At 35.5% G+C, this 27528-nt stretch overlaps 5 protein-coding genes across 12 annotated transcripts in view; 2 read left to right on the plus strand and 3 right to left on the minus strand.

Annotated features, from left to right (window-relative positions):
• Positions 1 to 2447, plus strand: part of prom1b (prominin 1 b) — a 72627-nt gene extending 70180 nt beyond the window's left edge. The window contains exons 25-28 of one of the 5 annotated variants that reach the window (XM_065254756.2): positions 33 to 104; positions 397 to 528; positions 1022 to 1058; positions 1164 to 2447. In XM_065254756.2, coding sequence (XP_065110828.1) covers positions 33 to 104; positions 397 to 466 — 142 coding nt within the window. In that variant the 3' untranslated portion in view covers positions 467 to 528; positions 1022 to 1058; positions 1164 to 2447. The remainder of the gene's footprint in view (positions 1 to 32; positions 105 to 396; positions 529 to 1021; positions 1059 to 1163) is intronic. The other 4 variants (XM_065254759.2, XM_065254760.2, XM_065254761.2 and 1 more) reach the window with 4 other exon arrangements.
• A 188-nt stretch (positions 2448 to 2635) lies between these two features.
• Positions 2636 to 8122, minus strand: zmynd10 (zinc finger, MYND-type containing 10). Its single transcript, XM_065254763.1, has 12 exons — positions 7943 to 8122; positions 7734 to 7842; positions 7524 to 7640; positions 6780 to 6833; positions 6512 to 6664; positions 5623 to 5711; positions 5429 to 5520; positions 4858 to 5030; positions 4561 to 4686; positions 4312 to 4433; positions 3784 to 3909; positions 2636 to 3534 (listed from the first exon to the last, which is right to left on the minus strand). The coding sequence occupies exons 1-12, from the start codon at positions 8026 to 8028 to the stop codon at positions 3435 to 3437; spliced, it is 1347 nt and encodes a 448-aa protein (XP_065110835.1). The 5' UTR covers positions 8029 to 8122; the 3' UTR covers positions 2636 to 3434.
• Positions 8123 to 9959: 1837 nt separating this feature from the next.
• fgfbp2b (fibroblast growth factor binding protein 2b) lies at positions 9960 to 10721 on the plus strand. The gene has a single exon (XM_065253960.1). The coding sequence runs from the start codon at positions 9996 to 9998 to the stop codon at positions 10719 to 10721; it is 726 nt and encodes a 241-aa protein (XP_065110032.1). The 5' UTR covers positions 9960 to 9995.
• Positions 10722 to 13823: 3102 nt separating this feature from the next.
• Positions 13824 to 20512, minus strand: cars2 (cysteinyl-tRNA synthetase 2, mitochondrial). Of its 4 annotated transcripts, none has more exons than XM_065254766.1 (16): positions 20232 to 20512; positions 19905 to 20094; positions 19780 to 19830; positions 19574 to 19691; positions 19363 to 19434; positions 18749 to 18854; positions 18565 to 18645; positions 17687 to 17816; positions 16851 to 16984; positions 16404 to 16471; positions 16246 to 16312; positions 16013 to 16151; positions 15227 to 15350; positions 14944 to 15039; positions 14314 to 14541; positions 13824 to 14056 (listed from the first exon to the last, which is right to left on the minus strand). In XM_065254766.1, the coding sequence occupies exons 2-16, from the start codon at positions 20084 to 20086 to the stop codon at positions 13991 to 13993; spliced, it is 1662 nt and encodes a 553-aa protein (XP_065110838.1). In that variant the 5' UTR covers positions 20087 to 20094; positions 20232 to 20512; the 3' UTR covers positions 13824 to 13990. The 4 variants fall into 4 exon arrangements, with proteins under 4 accessions (XP_065110838.1, XP_065110837.1, XP_065110839.1 ...); XM_065254765.1 differs by having other exon boundaries at positions 20217 to 20512; XM_065254767.1 differs by having other exon boundaries at positions 20489 to 20506.
• A 1114-nt stretch (positions 20513 to 21626) lies between these two features.
• Positions 21627 to 23565, minus strand: LOC135735543 (uncharacterized). The gene is made up of 4 exons (XM_065253961.1): positions 22726 to 23565; positions 22411 to 22535; positions 22237 to 22343; positions 21627 to 22151 (listed from the first exon to the last, which is right to left on the minus strand). The coding sequence occupies exons 1-4, from the start codon at positions 23336 to 23338 to the stop codon at positions 22004 to 22006; spliced, it is 993 nt and encodes a 330-aa protein (XP_065110033.1). The 5' UTR covers positions 23339 to 23565; the 3' UTR covers positions 21627 to 22003.
• Positions 23566 to 27528: the final 3963 nt, after the last annotated feature.

The raw sequence follows: 27528 nt of genomic DNA on the forward strand, positions 1-27528 counted from the left end.
TGATGTTTTCATATTCACTTTTTTGTTTACAGTAGTATGGACATTGTTGTCAGTGGTTATCATAGTGATGCTCTATATGGCATAAGCAACCCTGTGATGAGCAGGTGATGAGTTTATCCCCAACCTTTCTTTGCATGCTTACATCACACAAAGTTTAGAAAGTTTTTTTGCATGCAGGGAGATTTTAAAAGTAAATCTACAGTAAGAGACAAGACAATTTTTTTTTACCAGCATGCATTTATAGCAGTTAATTACTGGTCTATTGCATGAGTTTCTTCTGCTCTTTTTATAGTCAAAACACTAAAGACTCTGACCTGATATCTCATCTTGATATTCCTTCAAAACATAAGGCATCTAAACAGGGTTTCATTCATGATAAACCTGCATGTGTTTCAGCTATCCATCTTATGACACAATGAGGTGGTATCCTCGTGCCTCCGCACCCCCGAGACAGCCTGACTGGTGACACAAATTCACATACTGTACATACTTTCATATGTGGCATACAATCCCACATGTGTTTTACAGGTACACAACTCTTCAACAGATCTACTGGCTGTTCATCCATTATTGATCTTTCTTCTGTCATTAACTGAGTTCATAGCTACGTTTATACATCTTCCCTCACTAACATTGTTCCTCTTGTTTTACACGTTCTGCTTCTTCTACCTTTGAAGTCTTAACCATGTGCACAGTGTTAACCCATTACCTTTACTTTCTCTTTTCGTCTTTCTGTCACACATGCATGGTACCCATCACAAATTCACTTTTACTTCATATATAATACTCTGTCCTGGCTGCGTTCCATCAGGTTTCACTGAAATCCTCTTTTCATGTGATCTTTCAGATGTTCTTCAGGAAACATGTATTGAAACACTGCTTTTTCAAACTTTGCATGACTACCTATACCAGCTCAGCCTTTCATAACTTTATAAATGTTCCGCCACATTTGTATAAATTAAATAATTGAAAGTACGGGCATTTCTTGTTTAAGTGATTTTTTTATATTTTTCTTCTATAGTGGTACAGAGAACTGGAGCTAAAGAGAGTTTTGCAAGGTAAGAAAATCACATGTAATTTTTCTCATGTGAAACTTCAAGTTTGTGGGACTTGCGTTCAGTCTTTCAGTCTAAATTCAAATGTTTTCGTTTAAATTTATTCAGGGAACCACCATTTCACATTCCAAGAATGAAGATAAAAGGGAATAAACAGCTGTGAATCTGAAATTAGAAGTTGTTAATTCCGGTTTCTCACAATAAAACATACTCATTATTTAAGTGAAGAATTTCCATACGTTACATATTGTAGAGTTCATTGTATATGGCAAGTATATATATGGTGATCTTTTCAAGAAGTTTAATATGTTTTGTTAACAATTTTTCAGTTTTTTTATTGGTCTTTAACATTATATAAAAGGATAAAGAAACGCCTCAAAATGTATGCACTGTGATATTGTTTTTTTTTTGTGGTTCTTATTCTTGGAATGAAACTAAGAATGTAATGATGCTCCTGAACCAAGCAGCACATGTTTGTTTATTTAGATAAAAATGGTCAAAGCAGATGACAATGAAGTATTTTCTGTAGAAAGGTTAATCTATCAAGATACTTTATCAGTTCTTGTGTAAAATACTACTTTTTACATTTTGTTGTTCAGTGAATACATATATAATATTTAGTAATTTTTTTTAATGTTTCAAAGGAAATGAAAAACCATTTGAGTAAAAACATTGTGTTGAATTACAATCAGTAAAATAATTTGTTTGCACATGCTCTTAGATGTAGTGCCATATTCACTAAAGAAAGTGAGCAAAAAAATAAAATCTGTTAAAAATAAAACTGGCACTAACTAAAGTAGCATGGAAAGTGGGCATTTTTGTGCAGAAACTGAATGACAATATATATTTTTTAAATATTCAAGGAGCACTGGCAGTGCTATTTCTGCACCTTTTTTAAACTACTGTAGAATAACACAACTGTTTTTCGCTCCTTCACATCTATGTAAAAATTTATCGGAAGCCAAAGTTTTAAAAAACTTAAATGTTTGAAATAATAAGAACAAGATGGTAAATGAGCTGGAAAATAAATACTACACCAATAAACTAAATTCTTATAATGTATAGATAAGATTTTTTTCTATTATGTTGTTTTCCTGTTGTCTTTGTAATTAATTTTTTGGTGTCTAAATCAATATAAGAAAGCAGTGTGTAGTTGCCAGTAATTAATTTACATTGATCATACAGATTCACCCAGGGATTTTCCATCTTTTGTTTATGAACAAAAGGTTTATCCTCATATTCTACAAATCATATTTGTGATTAAATTGCAGTGAACTATGAATGGCCTGCTGTGTGGCACTGTATGTGCTTTGGCATTAATATGGTTCTAAAGGCTCCTTTTATCACTAATGTTATGAGGCTTTAGGCACTTGTACCATTTGTTTGAGAATTTACTTTCTATGACACGGAAGGTTCATGCGCAATCATTCTGGGATATGAATTCCATGTGAACGTTTCAATAAAAAATCAGCTCATATTTTGTGGTGTGCTTTATAAAGGGCATGTAGTAGCACAAATGTGATTTTGGCTCTAAATGTAAAAACATTTGGTCTTAAATATAATTACAGCTCTATCTATACTAATTGTGACAACCAGGTAAATTATTTGAAACCTTAAGGACACTTGTTCTTAAAGCATACAACTCAAAGTGACCTTTATTTCCAAGTTAGGTATTAAACTGCCTGAAAAGCCTCATGCAGGGTTTACAGTCCAAAATTGCTCCAACACCGATTTTTAATTTGAAGTAATACTGAAGACTTTTTTTAGCTAGGTTGCTTGATTAAGGTTGGAGCTAAACACTGCAGGAATATGTGGCCCCCCCATGACTGAAGTTTAATATGCATGGTCCAAGTGATCCTTTCATTTGTTTAATCACAATAAAATAGTTTTTGGTTACTTTTAATATGTTAGGGCTCTTTGCTTGAAGACCAAAGAGTTCAAGAATTGCAACCCTTTAATTTTAAGAAACAGATAAGGTAAAAGGTTTTATTTAGGCATTATTCTGCTGCATGCAATTATATGAATATTTGAATGCTAAAAGAATGCATCAGACCAGTTTGACAATTGTTTAACATTAACACAACAGAAAGAACTTAAACTATTTTATATTTAATAATGCATTACTGTTTGTAAATTCCACAATCAAAAAAATTTGAAATATAACTTATCTTTAAACATGCATACTTATAGGCTATAAGCATATGTATAGGCATTTTCCTAGGTATTATACCTCACTATTTATGATGACCAGCTCATTAAAGAAACCATTAACAATATTTCAGTTCATAGTCTTTGTGTTCATATGTACTTGTTACACAGCATTCCTCTTATGTGTTGCTCATTTTCCAACCAACTTCTTGCATTTTGCAATGCTGTACCTTAGCTTTTGATTACCAATTCCTTCTGCAGTTTTTGCATAGCATCTGTCATAAGTTGACACACAGGCTTGTGCTTGGGCCAGTGTTTCACCTGGCATTCTCTACAATGAAAAAATAAACAATATTATAACCAAGCGGCTTTAAAGCTATACCTGCACTAGAACAAACACGGACAAGACTAAAATCTTAAAGGAAATTTTTTAAGTCTGCAAAAAAAAATATTTTTTTTCAGTAAAGAGGGAATTTTAAATGATCAAGTAAAAGTATGAAAAATGTATGATATTGGCCTTATAAGCTTTTGTCTCTTTCATATTTCATTAAATACATTTTAACTTTTCATGATGATATACCTGTTGCAATACCACTCTCCCTGACATCGAGAGCAACGTTTTGCACCCTGTCTTCCACAAGATCCGCACTTGGGTTTGTCTGGGATTAGATTCTCCATCACATCCAGATTATATGTTTCAGCCAACCTGATCAGAGGAGCACAAACAATTACAGTCAGAATTTAGCATTAACTTGGCAGGGTCCATGATCTCTGAAAGCCAATGTTGACATTTGAAATCACCTAAACAAACACGCCACTACCCCAATAGAATCTGGACCTTAATTTGATAACCCGCCTCACACATACGCAACCCAGGCAACGATGTTGGTTAGTAGACACGCCCCTTACTGCTGATTGGCTACAAGTGTGTTTTGGTAGTCGGCCCGATTCCCTTTTCCAAAGTGTTTTTCAAAAATCATGGACCCTGCCTTTAAAATGAACATTCTGCATTTGAGCTGAATATAACCTTGATCAGTCTACCTTACCTTTATGTCTTGTATTTGATGTCTCAAATACACACAAAATTAATTGAATAAATGAATCTCACCTGCTAGCTTGTTCTCGTAAGTCATTTTCAGAGGGGTTGAAAACGTGTGTCACTTGGTGTTTAGCAATGGCTTTCCACTTGTTGGAGTTCTCCATTACAATATTATTCCATATCTCTGGCAACTATAGTCAATGAATAAAAAAAAGTTGTATTTATTTATCTGACCATCCAAACAAACTATAGGGATGAAAATTTAAACAGAATTAAAAATGTAAATCACTAAATTATTAGTCGTCTTTGCTGAAGTACCTGCTCCAAGATTAGATCTTTTTTAGGAGGTGCTGGATCTGTGAGAGCAAGCTGACTGAGAAAGTTTTTCAGATCAACTAGGTTTGGTAACTGATCTATCACAGCGTCTGTCAAATGTCCACGAAGCTGCACACAGTCATATAAGAAATCATAATGACAGATTATTCCTTAATCAGTTTCATTTGACGTCACTCGCTGGTAAATATACCGAAAACATTTGTGTATAGATGGTGTATATAAGAAAGGCTTAAAAAAATTTTGAATTCATTGTATTAAAAAACAAAATCTATATATTACCTTCAAGAGTTGATTTTTGTTAAAGGTATTGAAATCATATTTCTTCTGGCAGTCTGGTTTGAGTATTAGGTTAAGCAAAGCAATCCACACCTGGCCATCATGTTTGCTCAACTTTAAGTGATCCTCTGGCAGGACAGGACTCCACTTACCCTCTGTGTATTTCTCTGATTTACCTATAGAGGGAGACCAAAGACTTATCCCTATGCGGTCATGGTTAGGAATATGCTGGTGTTGAGTTATATGAATTCTGAGAGGCTATATTCGCACAGCAGCAAAAACACTAAATCTGCTACATGTGGTTCCTTCCACATATTAGCACACATTTAGGTTTCTAAACACAAAAAGCAGTATTTTTTTCTTTTCTGAACAATATAGCTACATTGAAAAGATGCTTATGTGTTTATATAGAAACAGTATTTGTGGTTCTGGATGCTGTAACATGTAAAGGACAATGCAAAGTCACACTGGTAAGTAAAATCCCAAACACCAAACATGTAAACGTATGGCCATTGAGAGGCCTCTGAACGAATGAGAAAAGAAATATAACACAAATGCTAAAATTGAGACTAACCTCTGTTCCAGGGGCAGTTTTCCACCAACTGAACCAGCACACATGGCAAATTATGAGTGCTCAGCATCCTTGTAAGCACACTTAAACTCAAGCTAAAGAAATGGGAAATTTCAACATTCATCATTAACAGGCTGTTGCATTCATACAATGTATTTATGTAATGTGTTTAATATTGTTTTTTAGTTAAATTATACCTCTCTATGTGATCAGTAATGTAGCACAGCACTGACAGAGCCTTGACAGAGATCTCAAACTCTAACATATCACTTTGTCTTTGCAAATCCTATGACACAAAATATAGTGTACAGGTAAATCAAATTTGCATTGAGTTATTTAGCAGAAGCTATTATCTGAAGTGACTTTTAAAAGGGAGGAAAATAATGTAGCCTACAGTATAAGGCAAAAATAGTACTCAAGAAATATATCAGATATGTTAAATTTCCATGCACACTTTAAAAAACACTGCACACCGAACAAAAAGATAAAAGTACAATTTTGCACCTTTGAAATTAACCCTAGATGACCCAAAAGAAAAAGCAGGGCCGCTGCCTGGACCAATCCTGTCAACAACCTACAGCTCTTTTCAAATATACACTGTATATATTACTGTAAATTACTGTTAAGATAGCATGTATGAACACAACCTTTTCTGTAATACCAGTAAATCAGTACTGGCAATTTTCCTGTATGAGACACTACCAGTAAATTACAGTTATGATGCAATGTGTGAACATTTTGATGCTTTGGGCCAATCAAAACATTCTTGGGTCAAGAGCAAATGCATAAATATAAACATTTGCCACAGAAATGAAAACATATGGACTGTTACTGAACAGTCAGAAGCAAAGTCGTACAAAGATTGCATAGAACATTTCAGAGTTTGTTTAGAGGAAACTTCTGCTTAATGACATCACTGAGTTTATTGGTGTTTTGGTTTGGTATGGATATGTGAATGGTATCTTAACAGTAAAAGGTGGAATGAATTTGCTTGTGTGAGCAGTATTTCTGTGTATTAACAGGGAAAGTCCTTCTGTAGGTACTTTAACATTATTACTGTGTGAAAAGGGCTTATATGTTCCTCACCTGTATTGATGCGGCATCTGACAGTGGTACATGTGTAATTCGGTCCTTAGCTGGGATCTCTCCACAGACAGAGCGTCCTGCCAGCAGCGTGAGTTTACGATGACAGTAATCCACCAAGTCAACCACTGCATCATCAGCCGACTCACTGGACTCCTGTATGGTTAACCCAAACAGATCAGCATTTTAGCATTCCATTTTATTTTGTGGTCAATTTTAATTAAAAAGAAAGTGAAAAAACACATAAAAATATTTGTAAAGAAACACTTACCTTGTGGTACATAATTGTCTCCAAGAGATTTATAATGGTAGCTTCGTGGTGAATCTGAAGTGAAATTAGGAATGTAAACGTGTAAGATATTCATATTAATCCATGTTGCACTATCCAGGCGGTTTCCCGAACAGGACTTATCCTAATCCCAGACTAAAATGCATGTTTGTGCTGCCTTAATTTAAAAACACCTTTTACTGAGATAGCTTAACATATAGCAGTGCCATTGTTTTGTCTCAAGATGCACACCAGTATTGTTTTTTGTAAGGTATGTCTGTGAAAAACTACTTAAATGTCCTAATATAAGGGCTAGTCTTGGATTTAGCTAAACCTTACCCATTAAAGCGTAACTAACCCCTGGTCAGAGCCTGACTCCACCCACTGCAATATTTGAAAAATGCAAGAAAAGTGGGCAGATCCCAACGGAGATAGAGGGGACGAACTAAGTGTGTGGTGAGATCGTAACAAGGGCGTGGTGAGCTTGAACCTGCTTACGTCACGAGTCATTTCTTGGACCCAACATCCAATAGGAAAATTCAACTGCAGTAGCCACCGTTCAACCTCAAGAGGGCAGCACTCAGACGTTTTTACACCATATATTGTAGTATTGAAACACTTTATATCCAAATGTCAAAAAACTTACTAAAATCAATCAACAGCACTAATAAAGCATCATTCTTACAGATCATTAACTAAAAAAAGTTGGTTTGGGGTTTAGTTACTCTTTAAGTAGCTCATACTCACCACCATGTAGAGTTGAAATGTGCTCTTTGGATTGAAGTCCTTTAGTTTGCAAATTATGGGAAACAATTTATGTTTCCAGACTTCTGTAAGTATCAGTGCATGTATCAGTGTGGGTACCTGGAAGAAGAATCCACGTACGTATTCACAAACAGACATATAGGAAAGATTTATTATGAAAGGCTGCTGGTAAATATAACTAAAATAAATTACCTTTCCGTGTGAAACCAATAGGTCCTTGATAAATTCCTCTTGACAGGCCTTAGCATTTAGAATAGCTTGCATATTAAGTTTCTCAATGAACTCGTGCTGGCGAAACCACCTTTATGAAAACATACAAAACATAAGCGACATGAGAATGACGACATGCGTATACATCGAAATAACGTGTGATGTCACTTTTTAATTAGATATTTACGTACTTTGGACTTCCGATTTCACGAAGTGACATCCTCTCCAGACTCTGAATATACATTTCAGCCTCTCCGTGTAGAACTACTGAATCCATATTTAACTGGATGATCTTTGTTGTGAAAAATAAACTTGTTTTATAGTCTCTCCACGCGCTCTTATACTCCAACAGACCTTTCGCGTTGTTACTATGGTTACAAGCAAACGCGTGACGTGATAAAGGGGCGGGGCTCTGACAATAAGATACTCTATCTAAGCAAGATACTCGGGTCAGAGATAAAAGTTACAAAAACTCTGCACATAGTCTGCTGCAGACCGCATCAGTTGAATAGATTTTATTTTTCAAAACTGTGTTTTTGTTTTGTTTATAAAAACTTACTAATCGCAAAAAAAAAAACTTTTGTAGTGTCCCAGCAAACACAGAACGTTCCCCTAAGTTTTGGATATCTTTTAGGAACCAAATACGTTGTCAGAACGTTCCTTTTTAGGTTTTATTTTTGCAACAATAAAATAACGTTCCCATAACGTTGAAGGGTGGTTATTTTTAAATAACGTAAAAGAACTTATACATAACGTTCTCTAATGTTTTTTTTTTTTTTTTTGGAACCATAAAATAATGTTCCCATAACGTTGCAGGATGGTTATTTTTTTAAATATCCTAAAACTAACGTTCTATTTCTGTAAAGAAAACTTTCCTAAACAAAAACAAGCCTTTGAAAATAACGTTATGGGGAACATTTTAAGAACAAAAAACGGAAGCGGAATGCTTTGGGAACCAAAAATTGTTAGCTAGGTTATTGGTACTGTGGCCAATAACATTCCCTGGTGTGCATGCAGTATACATTTTTGTAAATGTATTCTGGACTTTCTTGAAAAAATAAACAAACAAAAAGTGTTTAACTATTCTATATACACTTGGTTTATGCATATAATAATAACAAAATCATTCAATCTTCATCTTATTCTAAAGCAGCCTATTATATAAGCAATACATAATAAGTTTTAGGAATTTAAGCCAATAAACATTTACGACACACATTTATACATAGGCTCACTGTTTCCAAGACCAATCGAACATGTCTTATCATCTCATTTTTATTTCTTTGCATATCTTTCTATAATAAAAAACATTTCCAATGGCTTTCCACATTAGTATATAACACATGTAGTACTACACGTAAACCAGGTGGTACATAGATGTGTTGAAGGCTAAGCAATTAAATTTATCTAGGTTCCAGCTGAATTGCTTTCCTTGTCTTTTCTTTAAACTGAAATGTCTTTCACATCAATAGTCAATAGCCCACTATGTTGCCATGTCTAATTATATAATGTCTTGTGAAGAATTTAGACCATTAAGGTTCCATGAGTGTAACCACACCTATGCCAAACACCCCCTGCCTCCGAATCTTCCATACACAGAGCATAAAACCAAACCACAAAATCATACACAAAACACACACAAATACCATACCAGACAAAATATTAAACTTGTTTAACACTTTCTCACACGCACATACACTACATTTGTTTCAATATAGAGCAGTGTTTCTCAACCAGGGGGCTGGGGCCCACGGGGGGCCTCAACAGATTTACAAGGGGGCCTTAAGATGACTTAATTATAATAATAATAATATAACCAAAAATCTATTTATTTCGTATTGTTTGGTTATTTTTGTAGTGAAAATACATCGGTCTCATGTCAAGCTCTAGAATATTCTACTGGGTAGAAATAGAGTAAGTGGGGGGTCTAATATTGTTTTAGGCAATAGGGGGGTCTTGAAGTGAAAAAGGCTGAGAACCACTGATATAAAGTCACTTCGTTCTATATTGAGTTCACACACGCACACACTACTGTATAGATTATTACAATCAGTTCTTTCAGGCTTCACCAGACTAGAAACTGGAGGCCCCCAGTCTGGAGAGATGAGTGTGCTCAACCCTGCTCAAAGACCCCTTTGTATGAGCAGTACTTATAAAAACAGAAGACACCTTCTGCACAGCCCTAAATCTCTCTGAAGCTATCCCTTCTACACCTCCAACGAGTGCCCTCTTCAACCCTCCACCATGAGAGCTGTATGGAGCGTTGCTCTCCTCATAGCCTGCTTCATCGGGACCATCAATGCTCAGGCTCATAGCAGCCACATCAACAGTAACCGAGGCAACAACATCGAGAGCACCAATATTAAGCCACAGCCGCCCAAAGAAAATGTCTTGGATGAGCCTATTAGTTTCAACACCAAAGCCAAAGACGCTTGTAGCATGGTGATCTCCGGCCAGAATAACTCCACTAAGCTGCGTGTCTCCTGCAAGAACAAGGGCAAAACTTACTGGTGTGATTTTCTGGGCAAACCTTACTTGTGTAAGGCATACAACAACAACCCACTGCACTTCTTTACTCAGATAAAGTGGGACATGAGAAAGCTCCACAATGCCTGCCAGGGACCACAGGTCTACAAGCCACATATGTGCCGCTCTGCTTCAGATGATGTCCAAATGATATTCCAATCCTCCTTTCCCAAAATTTCCAACCTAAAGCCTACCCAAGCTCCTAAGAAGAGCCATCATAAGCTGCAGCATCAGCCAAAACCCCAGCAACCAGCTAAATCAGCATCCAAACCAGTCAAGCCTGTTGTTTTGAAGCCTGCACCTCCACGTAAACCTGTCAAGACCATCACACCAAGACCCACCGTGGCGCAAGGGGAAGACCAATCCACCAAGCTGGCAGAGGAGTATTGCTGGGAGAGTCTTCAGGGCGTCTGCTCCTACTTAATAAGCTGGTTCCAGAATTAATAACCACCACTGGTAAGCACATAGCTAACTAATTTCATATCTAAAATAAATTGAGTTTTACAGCAATTAACCAAACAATGTTTTTGAACTATAAACTATTTGATACAAAGATCAAACTGTAGATTGTCTTAAAATGGATTGCTGTAAACAGGAAGCATCAGCTACATTCTGTTGATGCTTATACTGGAAGCATGGAATATAAAACATGGACAAGTATGTATACAGTTTATGAAAGATGGTTTTAGTGTGAAACACTAAGGCATACACAAAGGAAGTAAACAGCAACCTAAAATATCAGTCATATATCATGGTTGGGATTTTCAATTGATTTTTGTTGTCATATCAAGCCAATGATCACTTCTATTCTGTTTAGCTCTATCCCCCGGTTTCACAAACAAGGCTTAAGGCTAGTGCTAGACTAAAACACATGTTTGAGGTATCTCAACTGAAAATAACTTTCACAGATAAATCTTAAAATATGCAGTACCACTGATTTGTTTCAATGCTTAATTGTCTTAATTTAACCAAGGGTTCCTTGCTTTAGCTAAACCTTATCTGTGAAACCAGGGATTTGGAGCGTTTTCCCGGACAAGTTTTATCCTAGTTCCAGATTAAAACACATGTTTGAGCTGACTTAATTTAAAAACAAATTGCACTGAGATATTTTAACATATATCAGTGCCATTGTTTTGTCTCAAGATTCACACCAGTATTGTTTTTATAAGGTTTGTTTGTAAAAACTACTTAAATGTCCTAATATAACTAAGGCCTAGTCCTGGATTAATCTAAACACTGTCCCGGAAACTGCCCCTATATGTTTAGGCATGTTTTATGAAGCCTTTTTGTGACTTCTTATTTTTGTCGTTTTTTTTATACTGTTAACGTGCTTCGTCTTACAACACCTCCCTTTGAAGTTAAAGCAAGGTGTAGTAAGATTACTCAAAAAAGAGGTCAATATGTCATTTAATATAAACTGTTATATAATAATACATTTTTGTTAATCTTTCAATCACCCAATCTTTTGTCCGCACTTTAGGTTTCCAGTGTCAGAGATTTTTTGAGTCTTTCCACGAGGGACCATGGCTGTATGTGTGCGTATGTGTGTACAGTATGTGATCATTTGGTTATGACTGCACTTTTGTGCTTGTGTGTGCTTTCCTATTTGTATCTTTATAAGTGCCATTAAAGTATTTTGATAAAAATAAACAAAATAATAAACCACCTTTTGTCTCTGTGTATGAATTATGGTTTTTATCTGAGGAAAACAATACAAACCAAAAAGGAATATGACTGAACATGTTTGTGTATTAATGGGATTACTTGGGCTGAAAATAATGACCTGAAAATATGAGCCTAAAATAAAACACAAGATATAAAAATAGTTACATTAAGGAAAGAATTCATTAAAAATAACAAAATAAAAACAATACCAAAAAAAAAAAATGCAGTGTGGTCCCTAGGAGGCTGCTTGGACAGGCTGATTTTACGGAAAGTCGTGTTATAGTCACGAAAACATTTATACATTTATTTGTGTCCATGGCTTTTTTTCGTGCATTGAGCATGAATGTCTTTTTCATGAATAGTTTTTCATGTCTGTGGCACGACTTTCTTTTTCGTGGCATTTTATGTATTGTTTTCTCATAGTTTTTTCCTATTTTCTTTTCTGTTACATTTTTTTACATCCTAAGCCAAACCCGAAATCTAACCCCAACCCCAATTGACAACGATAAAAAAAAGGGAAAACAATACATCAAATGACATGAAAAAAAGACGTGCCACGGACATGAAAAACTATTTATAGAAATTCGTGCTGAGTAGCACAAAAAAGCTGAATTTCATACCATGGACACAAATAAATTAATCAAAATTATCGTGCTTGGATCAGGTAGGATTGTAAAAGTAATGCAATTTTTTAAACATATCTCTTGAATCTTTACAAGGCTTTTTAAAGAGGTTTCTGAATGGGATAAAAGGATCTCTTTAATTTTATGGTGAGATGGACGATTACACAGTTACATGAAGCTAGATAATGCAAATGTTATTTTCTACAATCAATCAATATGAAATTCAGTGTCTAGTAAATTGACACAATGGTGACCTATTTTGTGTCTGTTTAATGATGCAAAACCTTCCATTTTAAATTCTTTCAAGGGTTTATGCATTTGAGCCTAAAACTTGAACAACTTGGAGATTGTTTCTAAACATAAAACAATGTATTAATAAATGTGCACATGCTGTTAACATAAACTACATTTGTCTACATACAGTAATATATAGGTGGTAATCATACTTTTTGAGTTGTTCTTAATCCTGGAATTAGATTTTAAAAATTGTTGTGGTGGGTCCCTGAGACCAGGATTATAAACTATATTGTAGTGCCACCTAGTGGACAGTTTGCTAAAAACGTCTGTTTGTTCTGTACTGTGTGTCAAACAGAAGGAGGGTACAGATGTAAGGCTGAAATGGTATAGGAGGATTTGCTGTGCCCACAGACTTCTGTAACTAACTCCTTGACATCAGATGAACACAAACCTGACTTGTCCTGGTGAGCCTGCACAGGTTTAAAACACATGATCTGTGAGAGGGCTTTATTTGGTTGCTATTGATTCATTGCTTCCTAATAGATATATGTAACTGATATATCCAGAGTTAATGTAACTTAAAGGCTATGTCTGGATTAAAATGGCAAAAGAGTACTTACTTAACTGTGCACTTTTTAATCACGGTTGGTTAGTTTATTGCTTACAAGTGGAAATGTATCTTTAGCCTCAACATACAGCCAATGCAACCAATGCAACAATCAAATATTTTTTTAAACAAATTTCATTGAACTGTGTACAATGACAATAAAAAATCCATTCTATTCATAATTTTTCTTACTATTTTCTTCAATTATTTATTTTTTGTACATGTACAGCACTATAAAGGTATTAACTAGGTGTTTTTAAATGTGCTCTACAAATATATTGACCTTGACATATAGAAACGCGGTCTACAACATGAAAGTTAACAAAATTCATATTCACCTAAGCAAGTAATCAGTTATAAATGCCTGCAGGAAATTTTTTATTTTAGATGTGCACAAAAAAAAGACAATGTTAATCATTTTCAAATCAAATTTTATTAACTTGCATTTAGGGCTATTTTGGAGTAAAGGTCAAACTTTTGTTTGTAGGGTAATTTTCAAAATGCAAAGTCTCATCAGTAGGTATCATGTATCATGTGTCCAAGTCCTAACAATCAGTGTTGGGTCCCAGTTAAGATAGTGGTTAACTCTTTCTTGTCTCTTCTCTCCCTGTTCTTGTAATCTCCCACGTCGCGTTTGTGCCTCTATCCTAAAATGAATGATTAGCAGAGTAAAACAAAAAAGCAACATGCTGTAATGTGCCTGTACAGTTTATTTCAACATACCAATGTACCAAATGAGAAACAACTACAAGGTTTTGTTTGCTATGATAAGTATTAAAATGATATGATTATTAATTTTTTTTATGGTAATCAAGCACTCTCAGTGTAACTACTAGTTACAACTAGTAATCATTATAAATAACTATGAATATTTAACAAAAGCTCTGCTGCACTTGAAATATACCTGAATGTGGACTCCGAGAGGAGCTAGGTTTTTTCGTAGGTCATCACAGGCCTTAAGTAAAGGGACTCTGTCTGGCCGAGGACGACTCTTTGGCGATGCAGTATCAGCCTGAGGGTTATGAGAAGCTTGGTCTTCCACAGATAGAGCAAACTTTCGAACCTCGCTACGAAAATGCACCAACTCCTCTACTACATTATTTAAAATGCCCGAAGAGTCATTATGGGCTTCCTAATGATTTATGACAAAGAAAACAGAGGTCAATGCTTACAGGTAAAAAAACAAGATTTTGAAATAACTTCAACAGAACCTTTACATTTACATTTATTCATTTAGCAGATGCTATAATCCAGTGACTTGATTTTGAGAAATGGAGCAACTGAAGCATTACCGCAAATGCATCACATTGAACATTTATTTTGAGTCATATTAATACATTGTATAGTGTAGTTTTAACCTACATTGAAAACAACTTTTCACATTGTTGTCTACATAAGGCAAATTCACTGTTGTTTTTCCTTACTTTTTGAATAAAAGACTCTGCTAAATGCCTAAATGTAAAAGGTTTTACAGCTGGTCTTACTTTTAATTTCTAAGTATTTGAAAGTATTTTTGTTAAGAAATATTTCTCACCATTCTGTCAAGCAAATCAACTCCAAAACTATCAAAGATTTCCCTGACGTATGACAACATGGCCCCAAATACAGCAGGACTCCTAGGACCATCAGCCTTTAAACACAAAGACGTTAACATTTGCCTGTTGTCTAAAGTTAAACTAGTCTTACATTTTAAGGAAGTAAGTAAGTAGCTAATAAAAGTAATTATTAAAATATCTAGGTAATATAAGATTTAACATACAATATTGTAGGGATAATGTTAGAATGTTAGGCCATAGTGACCTACCCTATAATGTTACCTTATTTACAGGCTGAAGCTGACAGTTGCCTTGATGAATAAGACCCATAATGGCATCCACAGCTTTTGGGGTGTCAAAGTCATCAGCAAGAGCGGTTCGAACACTCGCCTGTGCAGCAGACAAGCTTGACCAAACAAAGATGAAAAAAATAAGAAAAAGTACATAAAAATAAAAAATAAAGTAAATAGATGACATGAAAGTATAAAACAATTGCAACTCATGAAACACGTTTGAAAAAACTGTGTCCTGGCCTGGGCCGAAATAAAATTGTGTGAACAGCCCACATAAAATACGGTAGTACTTGATCAAATAAAATCGTATTATTTATTTTGTCATGACATTAAAAGGCACACAAAAAATGAGATTTGATTTTACTGAAGTGCTGTCATATTTGGTTATGATGTTCGCATCCACTGAATGGTGCCAATGACTTGCATTGTACAAGCAAGTCAGGGCATTTTTTATAAGTTTGTGGCTTTATTAGATAAGGTGGAAAGACCACTTCATATAGAAATTGAAGGGAATTTGAGTCAGAAAAGGATCACGAGACTCCAAATTTTACCCGAAGTGCTACTGCCAAACATGTCAGAGAGTAGCCTGCTAGGCTATTGGCTCAGACAGGATATTATTTAGAAATTTCTCTTTCTGTGTCCAGAAAAATAAAAAAGGTCATGCAGGTTCAAAACAGCCTCAGGACAAGTAAATATTGACAGAATTTTCATTTTTGGAGAATAATTGCTTGGGAAGCAACATATTTTTTATTTTATAAAAGTAAGTTGCCTTTACCTCTTCCAGAGAGCTCCTTCATCTACAGGCTGACACTGCAAGTGGCCCTGCATGTAGGCTTGTGCACTGTGGCTGAAGGCAGAGATGGAAGACAGGGTGGATCGGGCTTCATTCATGCTAGCATCACTGTATTCGATTGCTGGGGGGCATCATAAAATACATTTTTCTCCTATTAGTTTGGTGCTGCACAATATGATAAGAGATGTGGGCATTTTATGCCATAGTGCACATACCTGATCTGTATTTGGTCAGAAGGCAAAAGAGTCGAAACTCATTGGCAGTGTAGGACGACAGAAAATCCTACACAAGGTTATAAAGACAGTTGCATTATAAATAAATTACATTTTGCAATAAAAAATGTTAGATTTAATTTCTTTCTATGTTACTGTACCTTTATAGTTACATAATTCTTCAAGGATTTCGACATCTTCTCTACACTGCCTTTCAAATGAAGGTGCCCTTGAAGACCAAGTTTTCATTAGCTTCTTTTCAAACAGTAAAACTAGGACTGTACGTTGTTACTTGTGTAATATAATTAATAGATTTAACTTTTATGTGTTATTTAAGTCCACAGTCAGCAGACTACACTATAAGCACCTCGCCTCACCAAAACACTAGCAAGAGCACAGAATAAGCACAGAGCGACACGGTACTTGTTATTTTACAAGCAGGGGTGGTGCGCAGCGCAACTGAACAGAGCAGAAGGCAGGAATCTCAAGAGAGATTAAACTATTTTTAACCTAAGGCAGCATAAAAAAACAAAATGGCCAAATACATCTATCTGTGTAGACCTTTTAACAACTTATATAAAAATATAACGCACAGACAAAGGCATTACCTGAGTGTAGGAAGTAGTTTCCCCACTGTTCACACTGATGATATGCCTCAGACTGAGCAATCTCATTCTCATGATGAGGGAATGCAAGGTCAATCCCTCCTGAGTGAATGTCCAACTGACTCCCAAATACTGAGCTACAGAAAAGACGAGAAAACACTGTGTATGAATATTACAATTTCATACAAAAAGAACACAATACAGTATACATATAAATATTTATTTATCCCATATATTATTTTATGTGGTAAGACTTTATATGATACAGAGAACAAACGACAATCTGGTTTGAGGCTATATTGAAGTTATTTCACATTATGTTTCACATGTGACCCAGTCTGTAAATACTGTAAAGTATTTTTTTTGTGATACATATAATCATTCTACATAATGTAAAGAACATTCTGTGAAAATATAACCTTTATATCTTTAATACTGACGGAGTAAGGCCATGTCAAAAATCAAAATCAATATAAAATCAATAACTGAAATCAAACATGATCTCATAATTAGGACTTTAGCCTGAATTTTACTGACAGGATCACAGCATGTTTCTGTTGCTATGTAAAAACAGCCACAACAAGCCCTCTATTTCTTAAGGATACAGAAATACTTTAGACATTCATTGTGATTTATGCCTGAAAAAAAAAAAGATTTCATAATGATTTGTAATAATGACTGAACTTATAAATGGGTAAACCTGCACTGACAATGTGTTTGCTATGTGAACCATAGTAAATGTACCACTGAAATCTATTCTACCAGACACAATATCAAAAGAAAAAAAATATCTGCAATATGTGTGGTATAAAGAGATCATGGCAGAACAAAGCAAATACCTGGCAACTGTGGAACATTCAATGTGCCATCCAGGTCTTCCTTTTCCCCAGGGTGACTCCCAGTAAGGTTCATGTGGTTTGGATGCTTTCCACAAGGCAAAGTCCCTGGCATCCTTTTTATCTTGCAACCCTTAAATAAAAGACACAGTGAACTAAGCAGTGTTTAAAAAACATATACATTTGCATTCCCAGCACAAATAAAAGAAATACATATAGTAACTTACATATTCTTTTACTGTTTTTTAAAGAAAGTGTGCTTGACATACCAATACAATGCATAGATTTAAAGGCCCCATGTTATGCCAAATCCACTTTTACCAGGTGTTTGGACATAAATGTGTGTTGGCAGTGTGTGAACAATTCCCATTAAACCAGAGCAGTCTCATTGGACATGGTATTTGGATTCTCTTGTTAATATGATGTCACACTGACAACACCCTGCTCACAGCCACTGACTGACTGGTTAACTTTACCCAACAGCTTTTCTAAATGTGTTTTTTTAGGATATGGTTTATCACTAATGTGGCTAAAGATAATATTGTCCCAGACTGTATTCACAGGAATCAGATCTATTTTCTACCAAAATGCATTTAAATGTACACACAAGAAAACAAACTTTTTTGCTCCCGCCCAAATAGGGGTATTTCAGACATGCTATAACAAATGATCTGTGGGGTATTTTAAGCTGAAACTTCACAGAAACAGTTTTTAACACAACATGGACTTATATTACATCTTGTAAAAATGGGCATACTGTTGGCCCTTTAATGCAAAAAAATATTTTAAGCATTTGCTATGAACACATAGTGTATATTATCTTTTGGTGTTGTTGGGTTGTTGATGAGGACCTTTGAAATGAAATAACTTTATAGACATACCTAGCTCTCCAACAATTCCTCCAAGGTTCACAAGCTTCCCATAACGGTTAGCAATGGACTTTGTGTTAAAGTAGACATTCCCTGAATCAACACAACAAATTGGATATTTCGTTTCATCTTCACTGTTAGAAATAATGCAAGAATAAACCTTTCAAAATTTCAACGAAACAGAGAGAAGTCACACCTTGACTTGTGACATACGCGTGTCCGTTTTCAATAATGCGCTCTATGAAAGCTATAATCGGGTGTATGTTTTCGGTCACCCTCATGTAAACAGCTGGAGGAAGAACCTGGAAGGAAAACACAATTAAAGGGGTCTGTTTTTCTTAGTTCCATCCATAATGAAGGCCCTCCTGCTGAAACACTCAATTTATCTTAAACTAATACTAGTAAGTTTCAACCTCTTAGGTGTAAACACTAACAATGGCATCAGTTTTGCTTTAGTAATTCAGGCCTGAGTCAGATAATGAAAATGAAGAAGGAACAAGCGGATCAATAAAAACACTGTCACAGTCTTGAACTTTTACTATTCAAATTTTATTTTGTAACTATCTTAAACTTGCATCTCATTTTGCATGGGTTAATTTATATACAAATAACACCTAAAACATAAACCATCTTTTATCTTGCTATACACACTTGAACACATACATACACAATATAAGTGCATTACACAAAATAGCTTTGTCACTTGTTCACAGTTGAAATTATTTAGGCATTGTGTGAAAAGCATAATAGGAGCCATTTAAACAAAGATTAGTTATGTTCACAATTTAAGTAAAAATTCTTTCGATTTACCCTCAGTGCCCGCATATCCCTCTTAAACTCTTCCTCATACATTCTTGCAAGGACAGTAGGCGACATGTTCTCCTGTGAAAGAAATGACATGAAAACACCACATATATTTGCACGCTTCACACATATTTCCACCTAAAATGTGTTTCTTTTATAAAAACTGGTACTTCCATAGTTTTGAAAAAGAACAGCTCAACATCAGTTCGCCACATACCTCAAGACTTCTCTGTATGATTTTATCATCAATGTCAGTGATGACCATGGCATGGATAACATTAACACCAAAAACTCTGGTTAAAATTCTTTGCAAGATGTCAAATCTGACATATGAGCTACATGCAAGGAAAGAATAGAAAATGACAGCTTACTGACAATAAAACTGTGCTTATTTTCAAATGGTGTGCAAGCAGATAAACTTACCACGCATGGCCGAGATGGGCGTGATCATAAACCGTGGGTCCACAACTATACCTGCATGTGACAAAGAAAAATGTTACAGATGATACTACAAAAATCTCATTTAAAGTGAGGGATGTGTGCCTTACCAGGTGGCAATTCGTTCTTGTGCCAAAACCAACGGCACTTTTTGCTTGGTAAGACTGTTGTACATATTTATGCCAGTGTCATAGCCCACAGGTTTGAGCCACTTTTTATCCGCCCTGATGCACACATTGCGACGGGACACCAATGACAGCTTTCCAAATCCCTTTTGAATCCCGTGCCTCATACTAAAGCCTGAATTCATTAGATTGTGGTTTGTAATAAATGATAAAAAATTCCTCATTTTTATTTACGGAATCGTTGACGGTTACAAGAATGCGACAAAGCATGTATGACACAAACTCAACACTACATACTTAAATGTTTTGTACCATAATCGATTAGGGTTTAACTTTCTCCATGTGTCGATATGGTCTGTTCTGTTTAGCATCATCACACTGACAGCTCAATGCTACTGCAAATTTCAACTCAAGGGCATCACACTCGCTGACGCACGCGCAGTATACCAAAGGTTCATGATAATATCTTAACAATTACGATTTTCCACTGCTTAAGTGTCATCCGCTTTCCATTTATCGTTATATCCACTGCTCAAATGTAAACAGATAAGTACTTTAAAGTGACTGACATTTGCCTTTTTCTTTACCTTTTGATGGCGGTTTAGAAACAAACTAATGGTACACATCTGCCATCTACTGGTATGGAGAGTAAACCATGGGCGTTGCAGTGCATTATTGAATGGCACGTATTCGTATGCACACAATTATTTTTTATTGGTTACAGAAGTTTACAAAAACGAAGACAAACACAATAAGACAGATAACAAAAATAAAATAAAGATAAATTAAATGAACACATGGCATTGTTCGTGGTAAAGCTAATTCTGGATTAGTCTCTGGTTTAAACATTGTTCTTTGTACAAAAAAACTTTGCTAACATTGTATATGAACACTATAAATATTAAAATAATAAAAATGATATTACACAAACATTTAAATGTTTTACCATATAAAGGGTACAGCTGTGCAGCAGCTCTGTCAAAATTATGGTGACCATGACTTGACTTTGCTAGGAACTGTCAAATTCGCTTCAACATTTTTATATTTTTCTTAATATTTTTTCTATCATTTAAGAGGCATCAGAAAAAAAATTACTTAAATATACAGTACTGTGCAAAAGTCTTAAAGAAATGTGTATTAAAAACTGTAAAAAAAATTATATGTATGTATATTATATATTGCACATATTTCCTATTTTCTTTTTGTATCTTAATAAAATAGATATGAAAAATAAATATGGATGGACATTAAAACTTCTAAAACAACAAGTCGGGTGGTGGTTTGCACAGTACTGTATATAAACATTTACTTTCTAATGTAACAAAGAAGGTTTAGCAGGCTGATTATGTACATTAGGCTTTTGTACTGATCTCAGCCCTTTTACAGGACAAAAAACAGAGTGCATTTAAACAGTGGCTCCTTAAGTACCACAAATAAATGACCAAGAATAATTAAACTCAAATTGTTTATACATTTTTATTGCATTAACCTGACTGCATTTTGAAACTACACTGTAAGACTTTATGGCACCATATGATTATGTGCGCTGAAAAAGTTACTTTTTGTGAAGTCAATTATACATTTTATTTAATATAACCAACAGTTCTGATTTCACTACAATCTTGTGAAAAAAAGAAAAAAAAGAAGAAAAAAAAAAAAAAAATATATATATATATATATATATATATATATACATACACACTCACACACACACACACACACACACACACACACACACACACACACACACACACACACACACACACACACACACACACACACACACACACACACACACACACTCATGTAAACTATGGAATAAAATGTAAATAGAAGTCATGATTAGTTTTAATTTAATACAAAAATAGAAATACAAATATACAATTGCAAACAAATATAGCAGGTTTCATGGTTGTTCAGTTATTAAGCTGTTGTTACTCATTCAAGAATTAGTTAATGGCAGTTAGTTATTGTTGTAATACATACAGGAATCCCCAAAAGTGTTAAAATATTAACCACATGTATAAAAGTCATTGCAATTGAATAACAAAATGAAAATATTTATAATAACTTTACTGAATGTATTACACACTTTTTTCACATATCACAAAAGAGAAATAATGGCATAGACCATCATGCCAGCTCTGCAGTGCAGGTGCTTTAAAATCAAGAACACCACAGTCATTATTTCCATGTATACCACCATTATCAGGCTGCCCCCTTACCCAGTAACTGAAACAACACAAAACAAATCAAATCACAAGCAAATAAATTGACTGATGAGACAACTACTAAATAACACACTCTAATTTCATACCTTGTGGTCAGATCTTTGCCATCCACCCATTTCCAGACCCCTTCATTCTCTGCATCAGTCAGGCCAAGCCAAGCTCCCAAATCACTGATCAAGCTATGAACAAAAATCTGGAAAAAAAGCAGTATAACTATTGTTTTTTTTTGTATTCTATATGTTTTTCATTATTTTTCTTACCATTTCCTCTTTGCTGTTTATGACAACCAGATCTGCTCCACTCTTATTGCAATGCAGTCTGCCAGCAGTCCAGTTCATCTTCACAGTAGAGATGGAGTATAAACTGGATTTGAAGTATTTCCACCCTGCATGTGTAACAGAACCAAGAAGTGACCATAAACCTAACATCTAGACATGCAAATTCTGACAATCACATCAATAAGCTGTATGGCAAAATGTTAATAGTGAAATTAAATATGTAAACTGCATTTAGTATGTAAGTATAAAATTAACATCATTGTTGTTCATATCTATCAAAATCTGAGATATGCTCACCAAAATTAGAGAGTGCTTTCTGAAGTCCACCCATCTCCAACTGTATCTGGTTTCTCTCTTTGGACAGATTATCATTTTGGGACTGCAATTTACGTCTCTCTTCAACAAGGTTACTGTTAAGTATCTGTAACTGATTTTTTTCATCCGTCATATTGTTGTACCAGTTTTGTATTTTATCTCTCTGATCAGCCATGGCCTTATATCTAGTTTCTGATTGATTGATTTCTCTGACCAGTTTATTACTTAGTATCTGAAACCTGTCTTTCTCTTTAACTAGATTACTATTAAGTGTTTGCAGCTGAATTTTCTCTTTGGTTAGGTTCACAGTTCTTGCCTGTAAAAGATCACTCTGCTCAACAAGGTTACTGTTAAGTATCTGTAACCGATTTTTTTCATCTGTCATATTGTTGTACCAGTTTTGTATTTTATCTCTCTGAACCGCCATGGCCTTATATCTAGTTTCTGATTGATTGATTTCTCTGACCAGTTTGTTACTTAGTATCTGAAACCCGTCTTTCTCTTTAACTAGATTACTATTAAGTGTTTGCAGCTGAATTTTCTCTTTGGTTAAGTTAGCAGTTATGGACCGAAAGAGATCGTTCTCCTCCACCATGCTGTTGTGTCTAACCTGAAACTGCTCTTTTTCCAAGCTAAGATTTTTATACCTGACTTGATGCTCATTAGCATGATGAAGATATTCAGTTTTCTGTTCTGTCAGGTCTTTTTGACTGTTTTGCAAACGTTTGTTCTCAAAAAACAGAATTATAATAGCTGTTAGCAGTACTGCACACAGCAGTCCAAGAAACTGTGCACCAAATCTGTATCTTCTGTTCCATGTTCTGTTGCAACCTAAAAAAAAACAGTGCATTGTTGACTATAAATGTTAATTTCCCTTCAATGAATCTGAGGTTGGTATCATTCCTTTGGAAAGAGCACAACAAAATAAATAAGACATACACCCTGACAAATATATTGGAAAATAAGCATGTCCATTTGCCAACCACCCATTTTTGAATAATTTACCTTGATTATGCAGTTTGCCATCAATCTTGTTGATCGATTCATTTGAAGTTCCCAAATCAGTGATATCCTTACAAACAGATAATTTTTCCAGTCTAATCTGAGACATATTCAGTCTTTGCTATGAAGTAATCTAATCTCTCAGAGCAAAGCTATTTGTTCTAATTGCACACTATGACCTTACCACAGCTTACAAATGGGACTTTCTTTTTAAAGGGTAGTGCTGAAGATCACTGACGTATACTAAGGAACAAATTGGTTCTGGTTTCATATCCTCATTTTCATTCTGGTTTCCAACTTAAACAGTCTTGCATGTGCACAGGGGCGGAGTGGGACCAAAAAAATTCTACCGGGAAATTTCGTATACCATTGGCCCTCCGTGGTAATATGTGGTAAATGTATCGTATTTGATGTAAAACTAGGGTAATACAAATCGTAATCAATCTGCCAAAAAAATATATATATATCACTGTAAAATATTTCTGTAGAAATTACAGTATTACTGTCACGACACGGAAGGAGAGACAGGACGCAAACGCAAAGTTCAAAAATAAATAACATTTAATAATAAAACACGAGGGATAAGATGGTGAACACAGGAACATCCAAGACAGGGAACAGACGGGGTAGCAATGACAATGATCCAGCAGTGAGCAAACAGAAGACAGAGGTATATATACACACAGACTAAATGACAAACAGGTGTGATGAGGCAGGTAATTAATCAATGAATGTCCAGGTTATAACAATCGGAACAGAGACAAGACATGACACGGATTAACCGTGATAATTACTGGCTGTTACTGGCAACTAGCTGCCAGTAACTTACTGTAGATTTTACATTTATGTTATCTACTGGCATCAGTTTGTTCAAAGTCAAATGAACAGGAAACTTTTTCAGTCTTTATCTTATACAGTAACTTACTGGCAACCAGCTGCATAATTACAGCAAATTTTTTACAGTAAAGTTTTGAGAGATAATAATGTTTTTTTCCACTGTTATTGCTTATTTATTTTAACGTGTTTATTTCAGTAATATTGCTGTTTTTTGGGTAATAATAATACAATTTACATGTCAATACTGCTTCCTTGTCTTTTTATTCATTTCATTACGCTGTTATGTTAAGTTGTGTGGATATTTATTGCCATATGAGATGTTCATTGCCGTTATATACTCTTGTCTAATATTCAAATCATATGCGGAATAATGGGTGCATCTTTGAAAAACTGGAAGAATACAGTTCCTTTAAAAATAATTTTTGTTCTAGTTTTGAGAAATAATAATGTTGTGTGGATATTTATTGCCATATTGCGGTTGATTACTCTCGTCTATAATATGGAAATCACATTGTAGAAAATATATAATGTGATAGCCTTCTGCAAAGTTATCCTTCTAATTTTTATTTATGATATAGCCTAGCCAAATGGAGATAAACCTTTGCAAATGTGCTGACTTGATCCATTCATGTACTGACCACCAGGCTAGAGATTTTAAACATCCTTAATCCACACTTTACTATCAAATAGTCTTTCCGCTTGATGGATCAATCCTACCGCATATGTACTGCAATAAACAGTTTGACCAAAGGGAAGCGGCCGCACATCAGGCCGCCAGACGGGGCCCTCGCAGCCTCAAAACACTACCGGCCCACCGGGAAATGTCCCGACACTACCGGCCCACCAGGAAATGTCCCGACTCTCCCGATTGCCACTCCGCTACTGCATGTGTGACACTACATAAGCCTATCTAATTTGTGCAAATCCTATTTACATTTACTTCTGTGTTTTGACTCCTCTGGAACAAAAATGAATGTTGAACCCCACTTACTAAAGCATCCAACATTCTGTGACCTGGCAAGTTTTTGAACTGTACTGTAGCTTTATTTTCTAGGATTAGTTTTTTAAACATCCTCTTATATCAAACAGAAATCAGATGACTTAATTGTAATTAGTTGATACACACAAATTTATGCAATATAGCCCCTGTTTTATATGCAATCTTGTATACATGTACATATTCTCTGAAAACTGAACATTGTAAAACCTTCTACTACACTGTACACACATTAAATGCTAACATAGTTATTAAAATGCTTTCTCAACATTACTGTAAGCTCTCGGTTACTGTAAGCTTCTAAATTCAGATAACCTTTGGCAGTTTTTCAGTTGAGTCAGCTAAAAGTAAATTAAAATCGCTGACCAAAGCTGTTTTATTGAGAAAGACATGCTTGTAGATGATTTTCAGCATTGAGAGAAATAAAAAACAGACATCATACTTTCTCTTTAGCCTCTGTTTGAGGTTATGATGTGCAAAAGGTCAAGAGGAGACAAAATACATAGCCCTCTTTCTAAAAGGCTTTTGACTTTAATTTAAATCGATTTAATTACCAATATGTCATTTTTTAATTTTCATTTTGCCAACATAAAATCCACATTCAAATATAAATGCTGGGAACTGGCCACGCACTCATATTTAATTACTTATTAGAAGCAAGAAACTCATATGCATATTCAGTGCACAAGGCAGTACATCATTACTGAACTGAGTTTTAGGGTGTTTTTTACATATAGTTCATTTAAAAAAAACCAAACCCAGTTCACTTAAAGTGAACCACAAAAGGAACTAGCCGAATGTGACCTCAGTCCTTTTGGTTTTTGCTATATAGTGGACTCAAAAGAGGACCCAGTTTCTTTTTTGGTCCTCTTCAGAACTGAAGTGATCTCAGACCCTTTCTGTCAAGATCTCGGTGTGATCGGCTGCACTTTATGTCTCCTCCTTTCTCGTTATCCCTGATTGTTTTCTCCAGCTGTTGCATGTTTGTTTCCCTCTATCTTAGGTCCGTGTGTGCTGTGTTCTGTGCGCATTCGTTGGGTTACTGCTGGGAGATCGCTGCCATGTCGTGCCTGACTCTTGTTGGTCTTTGATCGTGTATTTGTAATGTACTCACTGTGTTTCGTCTCCAGGACTCGGCTGAGGTTTGTGTACTCCCTCGGCTCCTGCTCTCTCTCCCGGTAGTTCTGGATTTCTGTTTTCTCTCTCTCTTGTGGATTATCCCGTCTGGACGTGTTGGATTTTCCTCTGTCAGCGAGTCTCGCTTTTAGACTGGTGCTTACTACTCCTTTTGAACTCTGTACAGTACACATCTGCAAACATTTAATATCCCTTTTTCACTGCTCATCGGTGTGTCTCGTTTTTTTAGACTAGATCTGACTGGGCATGCAGTGCTCCTCACCCTTCGTGGATTGTGTATTGAAAGCAGAGTTCCTGAAACTTTTCATGGATTGTGTATCGAAAGTCGAGTTCCTGAAAACCCTTCGTGGATTGTGTATCCAAAGCAGAGTTCCTGAGACCCTTCGTGGATTGTGTATTCGAGAATTGAACCCCATTTATTCTGTGGATTACTGACTCTCACTCTCACTGTTAATTCTAAATAAACTTATACTTGCATCAGATTCCTTTCCATCTTGTTCATACCAGGACGAATGTGCCAAACATGAAGTCTGCACAGGAGAGCGGAGAATCTGTCCAAGCGGCTTTGGCCCACTGATTATGCGATTGAATTCAGGACCCTCGCCGTATCCAGGGGGTGGAATGATGCAGCCCAGAATGCTCAGTTCTTAAGAGGTCTCAGTGAGAATATTCAAGAAGAGATCGCGTCACATGATCTTCCTGCCTCTCTTGAAGGAGTTATTGATTTGGCTCTCCGAGTCGCGGCTCGTCACAGGCAGCGGAGGGTTCGTCGCTCAAATCACCATCTTCTCTTCGATCCTTTGCTGCGTGTG

The sequence above is a fragment of the Paramisgurnus dabryanus genome, chromosome 4 (genome assembly GCF_030506205.2).
Source record: "Paramisgurnus dabryanus chromosome 4, PD_genome_1.1, whole genome shotgun sequence".
NCBI lineage: Eukaryota > Metazoa > Chordata > Actinopteri > Cypriniformes > Cobitidae > Paramisgurnus > Paramisgurnus dabryanus.